General features: G+C 40.7%; 1 protein-coding gene across 1 annotated transcript in view; it reads left to right on the top strand.

The window, feature by feature from the left end:
* tsc1b (TSC complex subunit 1b) overlaps positions 1–19,164 on the top strand; it is a 33,277-nt gene that overhangs the window by 10,910 nt on the left and 3,203 nt on the right. Inside the window, exons 6-21 of the mRNA XM_067573545.1 lie at positions 621–775; positions 874–947; positions 1,054–1,232; positions 2,589–2,707; positions 5,535–5,700; positions 5,835–5,956; positions 6,626–6,719; positions 7,432–7,539; positions 8,643–9,285; positions 11,645–11,688; positions 13,583–13,749; positions 14,285–14,467; positions 14,675–14,785; positions 16,574–16,696; positions 18,347–18,534; positions 18,806–18,979. Of these exons, the coding sequence (XP_067429646.1) occupies positions 621–775; positions 874–947; positions 1,054–1,232; positions 2,589–2,707; positions 5,535–5,700; positions 5,835–5,956; positions 6,626–6,719; positions 7,432–7,539; positions 8,643–9,285; positions 11,645–11,688; positions 13,583–13,749; positions 14,285–14,467; positions 14,675–14,785; positions 16,574–16,696; positions 18,347–18,534; positions 18,806–18,979 (2,650 nt within the window). The remainder of the gene's footprint in view (positions 1–620; positions 776–873; positions 948–1,053; positions 1,233–2,588; positions 2,708–5,534; positions 5,701–5,834; positions 5,957–6,625; positions 6,720–7,431; positions 7,540–8,642; positions 9,286–11,644; positions 11,689–13,582; positions 13,750–14,284; positions 14,468–14,674; positions 14,786–16,573; positions 16,697–18,346; positions 18,535–18,805; positions 18,980–19,164) is intronic.

Here is a 19,164-nt window from a genome sequence, read left to right as displayed (position 1 = left end):
CCTGTCATGTCCCAAAAAACACGTCAATGCAATATGTTTGTACTCAGGAGTTCATTGTGAATGAGTCAGCCTCAGCTTGCTGACAAAACCTGGGGTGCTAAATACTCCCATACTAAGTTCTAGTAAAGCAAAGGAAAATGTATGTTTACTCTTACAGTCGGCTACACCAGTGGTTCTCAACCTTTTTTGAGTCAAGGACCCCTAAATTGATGCACATTAGGTCATGGACCCCCATTTGATATGATTTTGCTTTAGGGACCTCCATCTGAAAAGATTTTGGTTGTTAGATATGATTAAGACCAGACCAGAATAGTCACTCTTATGACTCTTATTCACATTGGGCTCACTTCTATAGTGAATGAAATGGTAAAAACAATATTCCCTATTTTTCTGGGGACCCCCTGGAACTCCTTCATGAGCCCTGGGGGTCCCCTTACCCCTGGTTGAGAACCACTGGTCTAGGCAATTAACTGGAGCGTGAAAATCCAAACTTGGTGAAAGGGGAGGAAGCCTGCATGGACAAAATACTGCAACTTGGTTTACTGATTAATTTGCTGTGAAACCTGTTATTTAGCCTGGAGTTCATGTGTGTGTTTCTTTCATGTTTTTGACATATTCAGGGCATGTTTCAGAGGTTTACCTAATCCACCTGCACGCCAGCGTCTATTCACTCTTCCACCGTCTCTACGGCATGTACCCGTGCAACTTTGTATCCTACCTGCGCTCCCATTACAGCATGAAGGAGAACATGGAAACCTTTGAGGAGGTAGTGAAGGTGAGGATATTATCCCTGCTGCTGTGCTCTGTTGCCCTTCTTAAGCTCTTTGTAGTAAAACGATAATAAAAAAAAAATATTTTAAACTTTTTATTCAGCCGATGCTCGAACACGTCCGTATTCACCCGGAACTGGTGACAGGAACCAAGGACCATGAGCTTGACCCCACCAGGTAAGTCTCATACTATTCTGTCTGGCAAAGGAACAATTTGGTGTTTAATATTCTCATCCTAGTCTCCTGCATCACTTTGACTAATGGTCAAAATGTTTTGCTGTAGGTGGAAAAAGTATGAAATCCATGATATCGTCATCGAATGTGCCAAAGTGTCATTAGACCCTAAGGAGGCCTCCTGTGAGGAGGGATACGCCACCATGCCTGAGAACTTTTATCCCCAAATCCACCTGCGACCACAAGACTGCACTTCCAGCCCCTACACAGACCTTCACAGCAGCTACGGTCAGTTAAACAAAGACTTAAAAACTGATAATGGCAGATATTTATTTTTATTTACTTAAATGCATAGCTTGTACTGCTCTGGACGTGTTACTTTAAAAAAAAAAACAACAAACCATGCTGATACTGATATATCTGTAATCATACACCAATAATATTGACAAGTATTGACCAGTTCACACTGCCTGATGACTCAGTGCAGTCTGCTAAGTGACCCAGTGATTAATAAGTAATTGGAAACGAGGGTAGAAAGCTGTAGATTTGTATTTTTTTTATCAGTCTACCCTTTCCTTTTCACGATGTACAAGATACAACAGGAAGATGACAGTGTGTGTAGTGTTATAACAGGAAGTTGCAATCGACAAAAACATCAGTGTGCATGCACAATCATTAAACACGATGGGATTTCCTGTTTACTATCACCAGGGCACAAAATTAGCGCCAGCCATCAGCCAAATGCTGGTAGAACATGCAAGTGGCTGGTAGATTTGCTTCACTCATCAGCAACAATGGTAAAAAAAACAATGGTAATCTATTGAGTGGCTGCTAAAATTTGAACATTCATTATTTTGCACCCTGACTATGACGCAATGTATCTGATGTATATTTTTTTGGCTATATGTTGATTCAATGCTACAGTATCCTGAATAATATTAGGGTTAGGAACAGTTTTCTCTTTCTTTCAATTAGTTTGACCTCTAACTCATTTTTGTTGGCTCTGTCAAAAGCATTGAAGTATAATTGACATTTTTAAGTTATTTTAATTGAAGGATGTCTTTTGACCTATTTTGTTTGTCAGGAGCACAATTACTGACTTGTCATGAAGAGAGTGTTACTGGTTTTGAACAATTGGTTCGATGATTACTCAGCTTGTTAATTGACAGAAAATTGACAATAATGTTTATTGACAACAATCATTACAGTCATTTATCAAGCAACAAAAAATAGCCAAACGTTTTTCTGATTTCAGCCTATCAAATGTGATGGTTTGGAGCTTTTCTCTGTTTCATATTACTGTAAATTAAATATCTTTAGGGTTTGGACTGTTGTTCAAACAGAACAAGTAATTTGAAGATGTCACATTGTGCTCTGGGAACATAGAATCTCACTATTAAACCAGTAATTAATAAATGAAAATAATACAAATTAATTAATATTGAAAGTATACATTTCCAAATAAGATTTTTCTCTAATGATGACAATTATGTTTTTTTTTCCAGTGATACACTGGTATTTTCGATATTAAACATTGAGTTTTCGTAATGGTTTAAAGGACAAACACTGAAGCAGAGACAGACTGGAGGTTGTTCGGTGAATCCATTTGAACATTGTTCAGACTCTTTGTCTTCTTGACAACAGGAAGCTCTTCTTCGACCCCGTTCTCGACTCCACGGCAGCCGCTACCCCCGCCCCTGTCCTTGCCCCCCTTCTCAGGGACACAGTCCTCCTACCGTAGCCCACAGACCTCCAGACGCCAGGTAAGATCATCCATAATATGGTCAAAAACTGTCAAGAGTCTTGGTCTAGGACACGTAGAGGCTAATACCAGAGCACTACGTTGTTAAGCTTCTGTTTGCTGCTAGCTGTTGTACACAGGGTCATGTTTACACTCTATATATCATCTGTCAGATCTATAGAGTTGTTTGCTTTTCTTCAAAAAGCCCTCAATGCCCTCAGTCAGAGCAGCGACTAGCCTTGATGTTTTTTAAAGACATGGAGAAAAAGCGGGCGGACAGACAGTTTTTGAGTCGCCAAAGTCAGCGAGCTGGCAGACAGTCAGGTCTCAGAAATTACAACACATACCCCCCGTCCTCGTCCTGCCACCTCTCTGTAGACGCTCCCGGGGGTTGGTTGCCTTGGAGATACCGTCTCCCCCTTTCTATTATTGGACCAGCCACACAAGGGAGGGGTCTGGGTGTTTTTCTGCCCCCTGGGGTCTGTCTGAGGATTTGTCTCTGCGTTACACTCCACCTCCTCAGATCCAGGCAGATGGAAAATTTGGAGTAAATGGGAGACCCGCTGTTTTAGGAAATACGATAAACTATAAATGATCAACAACTGTGTGTTGAATTCTACAAATAAATCAAAGTGGGGGGTGTTTTGGAGATGTGTTTGTGACTCATAGTCTTATAATCACACTGTCAGGGGACCAAGCAGTAAGGCTCAAGAACACCTGGTGTGTAAAACAAAAAGTAGTAATTTTTTAACAACTTCATTTTTCAAAATACAAAAGTAGGGAAACTAGAGAAAAGTAATTTCAAAACTAAGGCCCTTTAACTCAAATTGAGGTCAACTAAAAAAACAGCAACCTGTACTGAAGGCCATCTTTACTGGCGCCGCTTCTTTTGGCCAAGAGAGGACTTGCTGGATTCCTAGAAAAACAAAAAGCAAGCAAGAAACATTAGTGACTAGAATTTTAACCAAAATGTGTGCACTCAAATTAGAAAACAAACTGTCAAAAAATAATAGTGTGTGCTGTATGAAAACAAAAGGCTATGTGTTCTGTCATTACTTGAATGTTTGTTAATGGTACTAAAAAGAGAACCATCAACACTCAGTGTCGGCATGTGGTGCGGCCCCCAGACACAGCTGTGTGAAGAGGAAAACTCATTCTGCCACAGCAGTTAAGCCTTTTTCACACATAGTTCCCGGTAAATTACTCGGATAACCTTTCAGGCACTGCTAGTGATTTTTTACTGTTCACACATGCAGCTACATTCAGGAACATTTCTGTCTTGCGCCTTTTCACACATGCCATGGCAAAGCCGGAATAGATGGGGTAAAGGACAATCCAGCAGGTGGCGGTAATGCAACACATGGATGCCAACCGTCATAAAACTCAACAGAAGAGGACGAAACTCACCAAACTCAGGGCAAACTTTCAAACTAGGCAGTCCTGATCAAATATGAATCAAGATTAGGTTACTGCATTGCCTATTTCTTGTCTCAAATGTTTCCAGAAACATATTTTAGTGTACTGTTTAGCCGTAATATAAGAAAGATTGTGACACGGCCGACATGTTGAAAACAGACATCCAAAACCAATCACCGCCCAACTCTCAGTACGTCACCCACACGTCAAGTCTTGTGATTGGTTTGCTCGCTCCACGTAAAAGCATCTTTCGTCAAACAGATGGAACCCTTTAGGTGTTTGTCCCTCCAATATTACTGCTTTCATTCACAACACAGCTGTACTGGCATTTCCCTGAAATGTTAATGGGTTTTGAGGTGGGAAATTGGTGGTACAGATTTCCCTGAATGTCCATCCCTGCTCCCTTTCACACATGACCTCATGCAGGAAATGTTCCTTCATGGGTAGACTGCATGTGTGAAAGGAGAGAAGAGACACGCTTGACTGTTATAGCAGCAAACCTACAAGCCTCCATCTGATTCACTGTCACTACTGAGTAAATTAATATTAAAAGTTATGTTTTTCAGTAAAGTTGCAAATAAATACTTGAATTGAAACAATGCAACAACAGGGTGACAACATTTAGGATTCAACAGCTAAATTTTGAGTTGTAGTATAATAAATAGGTAGAAATCTTCAGTTATAATAAATACAGCATTAACAGTAACCAGTAGGCTACTGGAGTGTCCCTGGAAAAGCAATTCTGCTCTTTTTTTCTGCTCTGTCTTTCTAATTCTTAGGTAATTTAAATTTGGGTCACTCACTCTGTTTATTATGTTTCCCTGTAGCCGTCCTAAGTACTAGAATTTCCTTCTAGTTTACAGCAGATTTTTGCAAGTCATCTGTGAACTGCGCTGAAGTATGAAAAAGTCAGCAGTGAATGAAGAGATGTGTCACATGAAGGGCATGTGTCGTGGCAAGATTTCTAATGTGTTACATTTCCTGAACACACCCTTTTAAAGGGTCAGTTCACCAAATTAAGTAAGCTATCCCAAAGATGCGTATTACCCTGATGAGCAGGAGTGGTTGTTTTGGAAAACACAAACACAATTCGATTTACGTCCATCGTATCACCTAAAAGTTTCTAGATGTTCTTTAAGAACTTTGGCACATAAAACCAAAACCATTTGCATAGGCAGACACTGCAAGGAGTGAAATTTGTTTTTTGTAATTCAGGTGAACTAACCCTTTAAAGAAGAATACATGAATGCATATTGCTTAGTTACTTAATGCTTACTACATGCTAGTGCCCTCTTTCACAGGTGTCCACATGTGTTTAACCAGGTGGAAATTAAGTGAACTATAACACAAAAGATTTGTAGCTTTTTATCTTTGTTCTGATGTTTATCTGTCAGATTTGTAATAATTTCTCGGACCGTTCTCTTTCTTTACAGAACTCCACCTGTGAACTCAACTCTTCCTGTGGGGGGAAGGACCCTCTGTGGAGCCCCTCCTCGTTGTGCGGCATGGCCACGCCCCCCTCGTCCAGGGGCATGTCACCCAACTTAGAGCTCTCCCACAGTGCCTCACACCTTCCCAGCCGCTTCCACTGCACATCAGGTCAGATGTGCATGTATTACATCATTATAACAGAGTTCAACTTGACCATCAGTGCTTTGTAGCTTTTTTTTTTTTAAGTATTAACTGAGTGGAATTTTCTCTTCTGCTGATGCTGATTGTTTTGATCCAAGCAGGAGGGAAAGGAACGCCTGCCTCCAGCACTCCAGCCACCTCTTCCCCACCTCCCACCCTATCAGATGACTTCCCCATAATCTCCTTACCAGCCAACACAGTCCAGTCCAGTCCACCAAGAAAGGTTTGCTCCAATTTAAAAAAAACATGTCCTCAGAAGAACAGTGAGTTTATGATGAGCAGTCTATCTGTAGACTTCATTACTAATTTTATTAAAAGACAAATATCCTCATAGGGACTTTTTAGATTATTTTTTCAGCTAGCTGAACTGCAAAACTCCACTGAGGGGATTGTGATTATTCATCCCCAGTATGCTGTATGTTTTTCACAATTTCATGATAGTTTAACTGATCTGGCTCTTGTTCATTATAATTTGCCTAATTAGGCAACACACAATACCAGCCAATTCAAATAATCTTGTTTGTGTTATCTTGAAAACTAATTTCGTTGACAGCAGGAGGCAAATTGATTTATCAAACGTGGTTTAAGCCTTTGATAGTTTTGCACTCAGAAGTAAAGGAACAGGGAAAAAGAGTTGAATTCATTACAGTCATGTAATTGGATCTCAGCAGTAGTCTGATTTGCTCGGATTCCTGTCTGACAAATGTTCTTTTTTCTGGTATATAAATGTAAAAACCATTGTGTTGTTTTAACAGTCACTCACATTCAGATAGGTGGAGAATAGATTCCCTAATCTGTCTGACCTGCATGTCTTTAAATTGAACATCTTACAGGAAAGAGAATTTAATTTCTTGAAATGTGTGCTAAAACTATGAACTATGTGACTTTTAAGGATCGCAGACAAGGAGAAAGCGGTAAGCCTGCACTGGTGAGACAGGAACCAGTGAAAGACGCAGAAAAGAGTGCAGACGGAGCCACAAACAGGGGTTAGTTCTGATGATTGTCATCACTGTGATTTAATCATGTTAAACAGTAGATGTCTTCACCGGTGTATAATTGTGGACGCAATCTGCATCAGACACCCTGAAACACCAACCCAAACCTGATAATAACCCCCTTAATTAATAATTAAACTAAATACAAACGCAGTTCTTCTTTAAAAGTACAAAGTATATACATAGTTAAACAAAAGGAATATACACAGCAAGGTGTTTCATGTTAGACACAACACATTAGTCCTAACTCTATATCTTATGGAACACACATCCTCTATCTTCATTATAAAATCTCAGTCTCTCCAGATGTCATGTGTTTGCCATTTCTCTCAACCACAGAAACACACATCCTTTTTCCTGCACTTCACATATAAAACACTGTCTCAAAAAACACATTATGACACATCATGTGATGTTTTACATATTTACACACTGATCTGAGACCTGGCAAGACGATGTAATGGGTTTCAAATCTGGTCTTGATTACTAGTAATCAAGTGGACCTGAAAAAACATCTTTTAGTGATGCCAAATGTTGAATAATTGGATCATCAATCTTAATCTCAATCAGGTGCAAACTTCTGAGCGCCGTCCAAAAGACTGACCATAAGAGGGGTATTTGTATTCTTGATGTTTTTGCCTTTTGGAAACTTTTTGTTTCTCACGTCACGCCGGCAGTTGTGATACATACATTTCCTCATCAGATGCGGGAGCTGCTGAGAACGTTTCTATGACTTTGACGGAACTGTCGGTCTACATGAAGAAACAGGAGCTGGAGCTTCAGCTGAGAACAGAGAAAGAGAAGGAAGAGGGTGAGTATTGACTTAGTAGAGCTTACAGAACCGGATCCGATCAATATGGGACTTGACATGGAAAGTACATGTCACATTGTGGGTATAGGCTTCCAAAAAAATAAAATCTACCAAAGACCAAATCATGCAGAGCACAAGATGGTCACAGAAACAGAAAAATGACCCCCTCCAAAAAATATATTTTGATTTCTGTTTTAGCAGACCATAAGGAGAGAAACTGCTTCGTGTGCAGAAATGTTGAAAAAGAAAAGTTGCCCAACAAGCTTGTAACTTTCTTGATTGCTTTTAATGTTTGGCAAAGGAAGGCGTGCATTCATGTGATTGTGATTCATAACTGAAGTATTGGAGGTTCCTGTGTGTGTGTTTTTTTTTTTTTCTTCTGCATCTGCCTCAACATGAAGAGATCTACAAGTTCTAGTAAAAATACACTAAAACCTTTTTTATTAAGAAGATAGCAGATACTAATATATATATAACATTGCAAACGTTAATACTAATTATATAGACACAGTATAAAAACAACACATTAATATTAAATAACAAGGAAAGAAAGGGAAAGGAAAAATATTGTACAGATATTTGCCTCATACATAGCTTATTTTATGGATAAAGTAAAATATTACATGATTGACAATATTTTGAAATAATAGTTTTAACTGAACTAAAAAGTTTGAATTGAATCAGATTTAATGACATACATGGATTCTCCTGTGTAGTTCATACCTCTTGACTAAATATCCAGGATGATAACACATCCTTGTTTATGTCCCTGTGTGTTGAGCTAGCTCTGCACAGTTATTAGTTTAAATACCACTTGAGCCACTTGCACTAAAAATAAATGCACCTACAGTTCTGTGAAGCACTTTGGATAAACACATCTGCCAAATGGCACAAGCTCTGTTGCTAAAGCTCGCCACTTAGATTTAAACATTTGCATTCTCATTGGGGAACAGAAAGCCGGTGGGATATTAGGTTCTTGGCACCTGTTGTGAATGCAGAAATATTTCAGTGCAGACATTGACATTCAGAACATACAGCCAAGTTTTACTCCACCACAATCCTCCGTATGTTCTGTGTGTGTGTGTGCATTGTTTCTGCTGCAGCTGCCATCACAGAGGAGCTGCTGAAGATCACTGAGGATAAACAGGAGATGCCAGGCCTGAGGGGCTTTGACTCCCCTTTCTACCACACCACTGAGACTCTGACCGGCTGTCAGACACAAGACAAGACCCTCTCTAACACCCAGCCCGGAGGCCCCGTCCGGGACACACACCATGTTGTGTCGACGCCTGACAAAGCGGAGAACACTGCGAGCACCAGTGGTGTTGGGAGTGAAAGAGGTGGAGGAGCAGGAGGAGACAGCAGGAGTTCAGCCCTCGGTCTCGAGCAGTCCTGGTCCTTCCAGTCAGGTTTCACCCCCATCGATCACCACCTGCACCGGAGCCCCTCCGCCCCGGACGACGAGGTGGGCAAGTTTGGGATGTTCTCCCCGAGCCCGTGCAGCAAGACCCCGGCCCCGGTGCCCTACGAGTCGTTTTTCGACCTGGCTCTGCCCAGGGCGGCCTCGCTCTTCGTGGGCCAGAAGACGTCGGAGGCGGTGCACAAGGCGGCGCTGGAGAGGCTCTCGCAGCAGGAGGAGGGGCTGGAGGACGGGGAGGAGGAAGGGGTAGTGTCTGCTTCACCACTGGAGGTGCTGGATCGCCTTGTTCAGCAGGGGAGCGACACCCACGATAAAGTTCTCAAGAGGTGAGGTTTAGATTTAGCTTCAAATCTGTGCACTTAGATTTTTTTTGTCAAGGTTTTCTGGCTTTTATTAGTACTTCTACCAAAAGTTTTTCCCAGTTCCATATTTTAATTTTGTCTTAATTCTCTTAATGTACAGATGGATAGATTAAGTACATTGAATTGCAAATTCCTGCAAATTTAGCTGCATTTCCATCCATCCTGAGTCACTTGTATGAAGCCCAGAACAGGTGCCGCCATTACCAGTGATCATCTGTTTTAAAGCAGATCCAGATGCAGATTAAACACTTCTAAACATTTTCTGTTAATAAAATAACCCCTTTAGAAGATGGTGAAGCTTGGCGGAGGTGTTTGCTGTCTGAGTGCTCTTTATTTCTGTTGGTACGTTGTCTGTATGAAATCAGTGTTGATCATACTGAGGAAACTCAGGAGTGTGTTTTGATGTGCTGTTCACTGTGCAGAGCCTGTCCGGGTCGTTTCCAGTCTATTACTGCGGCCCAAAGGAAACACCCAGTTGAGAACAAGCACAAGCATTGTTCAGTTGCCCGCTGCCCCCCCCTTCTTTCTCCACTCTCGCACACACACACACTCACAAACAGCGAGCCGCTCCTCCAAGCCAATAATACAACAGCAGAGACAGTGTCAGCAAAGTCAGCGCTGGGCACAGAACAATCTGGCTTCGCTTATTTCAGTCGCCTGTCACCCCCACAGTTTACTATTCTCACCAGAGCCAAACATGGCCTGATGGAGGGGATGAATTGAAGAATAAAATGTCATTTTCATTATTTTGAAGTATTTCATTCCTTAAAAAAAATGTCAAATTTAATTTTTCAGTCATTTAGACATGAGAACTAAAAACACAATAACCTTACCCTAACCCTTGATATGAGAATTTTGAAAATTTTAATTGTCTAATAATTTTTGAGTTTGCTACTAAACCTATTTTTTAGTTTAAGGCCATTTGACATTAAAATGATGCTACATGTGCACACGTGGGAAGTGTATGTCTTTTGTCATTTTACATTTTGTTATGTCACTTCATTTCAGTGAGTTGTAAGAATAATTTGTGGAATTTGAGATATTTCATAATGTAGTGAATAAATATAAAATCATTTTTCAATTTTAGGGGTAGGCTATGTTTTTCTCTTAAATATACATCCTCACTCCTAAAATACATAAAGAAGTGTACATTATTATCTGGATGAATATACTCTGCATCATAATCACCATCATGTATAACGTATCATTCATGTTACCCTGTGCTTTCCATATCTGTCACACAAGTTGTCTGTTAATTTGAAGGGGCTATAATTGATATTTTTATAATAACAATGTATGAAATGACAATGTGTGATGTGAGAGGCATCTCTGTAGTGATGAAACTAGCCCCTCTCATGTATTAGTGTACATGAGAGGCGCAAACCGGGGCTATGATGAACCTACAGTGAATCATCACCGGACTCTGCAGCTCTTCTCAGCTTTATAGTGAGTTTCAGTTCATTGTGTAGCTTACACGCTGCAACTTTACTGTTTTGGTTCACTGTCACCACTCTCATGGAGTCATTTTCAGCAGCAGCAGGCAGCTGTTTTCAGAGAAAAAGCTCTAAAACCCTCTGTATACTACCTGCTCAGCTGCTGAGCAACAAACTGAAAGTAACGTTTATCAGCTAAAGATCCAGTTAGGCTACTTCCCTCAGGACTTTGTGGAGACCAAAAACAGCTAAAGGAGAGTGAATCTTGGACTTTACATTTGCCAGGTGGCCAGAAACACAACTCTAAATGAATTATAATGTTGCTCCATAACTGCTGGATGTGTGACTAACCAATTTTTTGCTAACAAGTTAGCCATATCAACTTAAATGTCAATGGTGTGTTCACAACTTCTTTCTACTGTCTCTAAGTGGCCAAAAAATCAGTTATTGCATGTTTAAAATTAAGGCTGACCTCAAATACTGCAGTGTTTCCAGCTGAATTTCTGGCAGCTGTGGTTGTAAACAGGCGAAAGCTTTGAGATATAGTTGTTTGAGATAAAAACATCAACTAAATGTGAGTGACTTTGGCTACAGATGGTAGGATGATCTACTCTACCAAACATTGTATGGAGGTCAATGTGTGCTCTAAAAACTAGTGTAGCCAGTCAACATGTTGATACATAAAATGTGTCTTTTCCCATTCCCAGCACCAGAGACTGTTGCTGTTCCAAAACATTCCATATTTTGATGGTTACTGGTCTTGTCTCTTTTCTCTCCTCTGAAATTTATCACACCATTAATCACTTTAGACACTTACGAGCAGCTTAAGAAGGAAATATCCCAAAGAGGTCGTTCTCATATAATGTTTTTTTCATTCTCTCGCTCTACAGATTACCTTTGCCAAGTAAGTCAGCTGACTGGACGCACTTTGGAGGTAAATCACTCAGACCATAACACTGTTGTACGCTGATAAAAGAAGCTCTTATAAAGACTGCGGACGAGCATTATTTAGGCATGACTAGTGATTCGTCACGAGCACTGAGACATGAACAGCATGTTAAAATGTTATGCAGCTGAACAGGGAATTTGTTCATCGTTCCCACAGAAACAACATTGAGTTGATTCATGCAACTCAGAAATTTAAAAACTGACTGTCGAGTGACTGTTCACATCAATGTATGAGATGTCTTCTCCCTTAAGTTAACTCCCTGCTCGAATTAAGTCAACCAGAACAAGAATCTAATTTTCTCCAGCTGCAGTTCACAACAGAATAGAAACACTCTGTGTTTTTGTTACAACTCTCTGGCCAATGTGTAATTACAGCTCTGGAATTGAATCATCTTCCCTGTTTAACTGGGGAGATGATTAATGGGAGTCATGTAATTTCGATTGCATCTGAGACAAAACTCCACTCAGGAGGCTGACTGTTGAGGTCTTGGATCAAATTTTCCAGATAAATTTTCTCTAAATGTTCTCTCTCTGCTCTCTTCCTCCTCTTATGTGTTTACAAATGAAGCTCTGTATCCAGAGTTGTGTTGCAAGTAAGATCTTGTCAGGTGAACAGGGATCGCTAATATTCTTTCATCCTTGAATTCGTACCATCACGATATAAAGCAGTGCAACTGCCCGGTAGCCAATAGAAGGCTGTGCTTGTTACCCTTCTTGTTTTTCATCCAGTTTGTCAGTTTATTTGTTACTTATCTGGATATCTCGAAAACTTAAAGGGGACATATTATGCTTTTCCTCATATGTTCATAGTAAATGTGACCAAAGTGTCAAATAATGAGGTAAATGTATGTAGAAGTAATCCCTGTGAGCAAAAAGCACCGGCATCAGACTGCTCTGAACGCTTGGTTTCCAATGTTTTTTTCTATTTTCAACCTAAGCCAATGTCAGCTCATGACAGATTTCTTTATATGGTCATCTTTCACTGCTCCGCTCCACTAACATTATGGAGTTTTTCTATTGTTTTGGGGGTAGACGCACCGAGCAATGACTCGAGTTGAGCTGGCACGCTGTGAGTGTTTTTCCATTACACGGCAGGGCAAAGTAAAATAAGTAGTTAATCTGTTGGAGGTATGCTGGTAGTCATCAAACATCATCATCACTGTGGCTGTTTTTGCTTGTACTATTTCTCCCTGCATTATCTCTAACTGATCCACATCAGGAGGGCGGCCTTAAAGAGACAGGAGCTCAGACTGCCTGTTAGAGACAGAGGCTGAACTGAGGGGCTGTGTAAAGGGCCAGAGTAAGATTAATAAGGAGTTTTGTGCTGTCAGCCACTTGCTTTCACTCTATTTAATTACTACATTTCAGTAGTGATGTATAAAACACTAGTGCCATTATGATAACTTTCAATGCTGATACCAAATGATACCTTAGAACCCTTTTTTCATTGAATTAAATATGCCAAAGTTCTGGAAAATTAAATGTCTAAACATGCTGTAGAGGAAGTTTTCTAAATAAAAACGGTTTAAATCAGCAAAATTTTCATTTAAATCAGGAACTAACTGATTGAAGTATAAGTAAACAGGATTATGAATCATATCAGCCAACTTTCATTATTTACTTTTGATACATGGTTCTACGGATTGATTTCATCACCGACTATAATGGTTCGACATTGACATCTGAATCCTGTCAGCTTTCCTGCCAGAGCTTGGTATTTATATATAACAATTTGGTCTTTTTTTTATCTTCATGACATTACCTGTGCTTTTCTGGTGTTCCACACTTAAAAAAAATAATTATACTCATTTCTGGTAGCGTGTGTGTTTGTCAGGTGTGTGACCGTGTTAATTACATTATTATTATCGTGGCCTCCCCAGGCTCGGCTCCGCTGGACGAGCTTCACACGCTGCGCAGCCAGCTGCTCCTGCTGCACAACCAGCTGCTGTACGAGCGCTACAAGAGGGAGCAGCACGCCGTCCGCAACCGACGCCTCCTCCGACGCATCATCAACGCCACTGCACTGGAGGAGCAGAACAGTGCTATGGCGAGTTTGCATGTGCTCAATATCGCAGATTAGCACTGTTTAAGAACTTTTCTAGGAACTAAAACTGTATTTAAAATAGAAAGGAGGGGCAGACATTGCAACAAATAAAAATGCAGCACAGAGACATCCACTGATTATGGAGGCATTTGTAGCATTTCCGCATTTCAACGCCAGCTCAGTCAGGTCTCATCTACTGCAGGTAACAGAGAAACTGTAACTGAAGTTGCTCTGTTTTTGTTTTTCAACGTCAAGTCATGAAGGCTGTTTTGTCTCCAGGAATGACATGTAACTATAAGGGAGGAACACTGGCACATACATGCAGGAATTAGCTGAAAGAATAATTAGTTTTCTCCAAATATGTGGAGAATGTTACATATTGATTGAGTTTGCCCTCACTGAAAGTCAAGCTGAACTTGGGAATGATTTTGAGAGAAAAAGTGACGCAAACTGCCTTAAAACATCTAGACATTTAGAAATGTCTGTACATTTTGTACTTAACCTGTGCATCTGTGTGTGTGTGTGTGTGTGCGTGCAGAAGGACCAGCTGAACCTGCAGAGCGTGGACATCTTGTCTCTGAGGGAGAGTCTGCAGGTGGAGCAGCAGCGGTACAGGCAGCTGTGGGACGACCGGGAGACGGTGGTGACGAGGCTGCACAACCAGATCAGACAGCTGCAGCAGGGACGAGACGACTACTACACCAAGAACCAGGAGCTCCAGGTACACACACACACACACACACACACTTACATGCAAACATTCATACTTCACACTGATATAAAGATGCACAAAGATTAGATATACGACAGTGTATACATTTTTATACAAATACGATACAGTTTCAGTCACATTACATTTTTCCACTGCAGACACCAATATAATATATGATGTGACTCTTTTTAATGTGGATGTGTTTTATGTCTCCAGAGCAAGCTACAGGAGTGTCAGAAAAGGATGGATGAACTGGAGGCAGAGCTTCAGAGGGCCAACAACAAAGTCTGCCACACTGGTCACCTCCTCAACCAGATGACCATCAAGGTAAAGGAATACCTGCTACGTAGGCTGATTCAACACATTATGTTCTCCTTTTTGGAAGGTTACAGAATATAATTAAAAGCTTTTCAGACGTGGAATGAATAACATTGCCGGCTTCATCTATCTGTTTTTGTAATGGCTTTTTGTCAGTTAGACATTGTGGAAAAAGCAACAATACTCCTGTTTACTACACAACACTACAGGCTGCATCAGTGATGGATTCTAAAATTTATTTTGACCTTAAAAATGACCATCATGAGTGGAAAAAGGCGTGTTTAATTTCTTTTTGTGCGAATTTAACTTTGTGCTGCTGTTAACCTGACATCATTTAATTCAAATTTGTGTAATTTTTTTGCAAATTTGATCAGGTTTAGATTGCCATGGTGACTTTTAAAGTGATATTTGCATATAATGCCCCTTTACTGATCAATTGAATCAGTGTTTCTGCCCTGGACAATCACCTGTAGGTAAAGTTTCCTGACCCAAAAGAAAGATGCCTCATTTCAACTTCATTCTTATATCAACTCACACATCTTTTCTTTCACGTCCGGGCTGGTGCTCAGTTGCTGATAAGGAGATGAACATGTCTCAGCTAACAAACCAGTGTGACCACTATTCACACATATCAAAGCCTGGTACTATAATCAGCAATCTTACAGTTACTGCATGTGTGAAACACTCCGTATAAAGTGTGAAAAAGTCTGAAGACTAAAAATTTGGACATGAAAGAAATTTGGGGATGCAGAGTAAGAAAGAAGAGACCTCTGTATCCACTCCTCTAGGCTAGCAGCTTGAAGCTACATTAGCTGCTACTAGCATAACACAACCAAAGCCCCAACCAAACTGTTGGCGGTGGAGTTGCATTGTGGGTAATGTAGGGGCCAGGTTTTGACAAAGAGGACTGTGGAATTAAAAAAAAGAAAAAAAGACGATATCTGGTTTGGCTGCATTAGTTTTGATCCTTGTCTTTAACTGTCCATCATCAGTTTTACAATGTTAACTCAGTTAAATCAGTGGAGTGCTCTTTTTAAATTAGCAATATTGTTTAGTCGCTGCTCTTCTGGCTCATTCAGGCTAAATGCTGAATCAAAATTTAGCTACACATTTCTGTGTGCTCACTCGTGCTTTCCTTAATGGAGTAATAGGGCAGGACAGCGAGCAGGCTGGCAGACAGTCAGGTCAGACTTGCCCCCGTCCCCGCCCTGCCACCTCTCTGTAGACTGCAGACTGTCCCAGGGCTCTGTTGCCTTGGAGATTTTGTCTCTCCCTCTCTATTTTTGGGTCAGCAGAGCAGGGGGTCTGGGTGTTTTTCTGCCTCCTGGGGGTTTGTCTGAGGTCTGTTTCCCTCTTCTGACCCAGACTGAACCGAAATCCTGGCAAACAATAAGCCACTGATTCAGGAAACGGGTTTTTCAAATTAACACAGTTGACTTTGAGTTCGTTATTTATGATATTCAGACAGAATGAAGAGACTGTCTGGTCTAATTATCTATGACGTCAGGGCCTGGGGATTGATTTCTTAAGATAATTTTCATAGATTGGCTGTAAAGCATAACATTACTCTTCTAAGTTTACCACAAAGTGAAAATTCTGTCATAAACGCGCCTTTGTTAGAGGCTAAATTAGCTTCTTAGAGTGATGTGATCTTCAACAGATTCAGCCAGATCTGTAATGACTCATTCTGCTGTGCTTTTTGTTGATGTATTTCCAAATATTTTTGGACAGGTTAGATTTGTAGCGTAATTGCTGTTTTGCCCTCCGTCGTCATTGTTTGTCTTGTGTGTCCTTCAGCTGAGCAACAGTGAGAGCACCCAGCAGCAGATGAGCTTCCTGAACAAGCAGCTGCTGCTCCTCGGGGAGGCACATAAGCTGTCCATGCAGGAATTACACCATGCAGGCGCTGATAATACAAAGGTATGGTGGAAAGAAATGTGTGTGTGTGTGATCTAGAGAACTGCAGATTCGACGTACTGAGGTGACGTACTGGGGTCAAACTGTCCCAATGAAAGGTTTAGCTTTTCTGTAACATCGATGGTAAGTGAAGTGTAGCCAGAAGTTTGTTTTAATTGTAGATGAGTTATTTCTGAAAACATCATCATAGCCTTAATCATTAAAAAACAACAAACAAAAAAAAACATAAAATGAATACTGCTCATAAACTCCATGAACAGATGTCATCTAAAATTGAAAGAAAATCCAAAAAGTTAAAGCTGCTCAACCATCCAGCCTTGGAGCCACATGTTAAATGATAAAGCTAGCTGCTAGCTGTTATTACTGTCTGCCAAATGGTTCAGCATCTGACGGTGATCTCAGATAAGATCGTTAAGATTGTAATGGTTCTCCTCTCATCTGTAATCTGAATCATTTAGCTAATTGACTGAAAATTAATCAGTTACTAGTTTTATTACTGTGATTTTAAGCAAAAATGCCAAACATTCTCTCGTTCCAGCTTCTCAAATGTGAAGATTTGTTCCTTTTCTTTGTCCATCTGAAGTAAACTGAAGATACCAGATTTTGCCATTTACTGACATTTTATAAAAACAAAGGGAATAAATGATCTGTTTAGAAAATAATCGATCATGAAATTGATGTTTAATATCAGCGTTAAGCTGCCTTCAGATGATAAGAAATTTTCTCTTCGCTCACTGCGAGGTAGGGTGCAGAGCATAGTGCAGTTTTTCTTCCATCACTCTCTGCCTCCCCTGCTTGCATGTGTCGCTTCTGGCTATGTCACATACAGCTGTTATCTCACTGCTTGCGCTTTGAAAGGTTGGCGGCAACTGAGGTCAAAGTTGAAATAATTTGATTTTCGAGTGGTGCACCACACCAAGGGTGACGGTTCTGCCTAGTTGGACACATTGCTCTCCCCAAAGGAAAACAATGGCACAGCCAGCGCAGAGGAGTTTTATTGCTGATGGAATGTGGGCAACTTTATTCTCAAGGTTTTCCACTGATACACATTTAGCCTGTGCTTTATTAGCTTCTTTTCATAATATACCAATAATAATTTCATATACATTTTCAAATAAATGACAGAAGGGTCTGTTTCATGCATCTTATGTTTTTACTGGTTCTATCAAGTAGTGCTGCAACAAACGATTGTTTTCATTAGACTAATTGATTAATCGACTCTGAGCTCTACTTTATAGAGAGCAGCTCAATTAGAGTAACACTGGCTCAATTAGCTCCATTGACAGGATTTTTCCAGAGTGTTTTCTTGAGTGAAATTGCTGACAGTGTCACTCATAATTTCAGTATCGTTCAACACTTAACACTAATGTTTTAAATGTCCAGCTTTCATTGACTGCACCAGAAGACACAGGGAAAGCTCTGAGTCGAACTGCATTCAGAAGTATTATAGCACTGTAAGTAAAAAAACAGAGTAATCTAATACTCATCCAAAAGGTTCAAGGCCACACTCACCAGAGGACTACAGTGTAGGACAGCCTGTTCTCACATGGCTGAAAACTGTTATTAAAATGCTCCACAAACCTTCATCTGTCTCTTTTTGCCCATTTTCTCTTGTACATTTCTCATTACGTCATGGCCTTTGTGCCACCCAAGGAGGCCCAGATGCTGCAGGTGTCTTATGGGAAAGAGGTGGAGACGCTGAGGCAGAGCCTGCTGGTTCAGGGCCAGAAACTGGAGGCAGCACAGCAGAGAGTCGCAGAGCTGGAGACGCACCTCTCCAAGAAGGAGCACCTCATCGCAGAGCAGAAGAAGTTTCTCGAGGACGTAAAATGTCAAGCAAAGTGAGTATCTGTTTGTCAGGAGTTAGTCTGAACCTCCATGTCCTCAAAATAAGCTTGGACTGTAAAAAAGACACTTTGTCTTTGGTACCAGTGATCAACACTTTGTTTGTGCAATTATTGTATCTTTCTTTGTCTTTTATTTTCTATTGACCTGTCCCATCTCACGTCTCTCACTTCTCTCGGTATTCATCTTTCCCTCACTCCACTTGAACTTTTACTGTTCTCATATTCTCTGTGTCTCTCTTTTCCTCTCTCCCATCGCTCTCTTCAGGGCGGAGCTGCAGGCCTCAGACAGCAGGTATCAGGCTCAGAGGAGAATCACTCAGCTGCTGCAGACTGAACTCCTGCAGCTCTACAGCCGAGTGGAGATGGAGGCTCCTGCCGGCACTGCCACCAGCTCACCACCAGGGGGCAGAGCTGACCCACACACTCCTGCTGACTCCAGGTCAGGCTCTGACCTGCAGTCAGATGATTATTTTATCTGGTTTATCTGCTGGTTTGTTTGTTTTTTTTAGGCAGTCTATTGCATGATATTATGTCAGACATAAACTACACAGAAGAAGGTCAGTCATATTTTTATTAACACAACAAAAGCACTCAACTGATGACTTTTTGCTCTGATTATGCAGT

The sequence above is a fragment of the Thunnus thynnus genome, chromosome 19 (assembly GCF_963924715.1).
Source record: "Thunnus thynnus chromosome 19, fThuThy2.1, whole genome shotgun sequence".
NCBI lineage: Eukaryota > Metazoa > Chordata > Actinopteri > Scombriformes > Scombridae > Thunnus > Thunnus thynnus.
The sequence above is the reverse complement of the archived record's forward strand: the minus strand, read 5'-3'. Positions and strand labels throughout refer to the sequence as shown.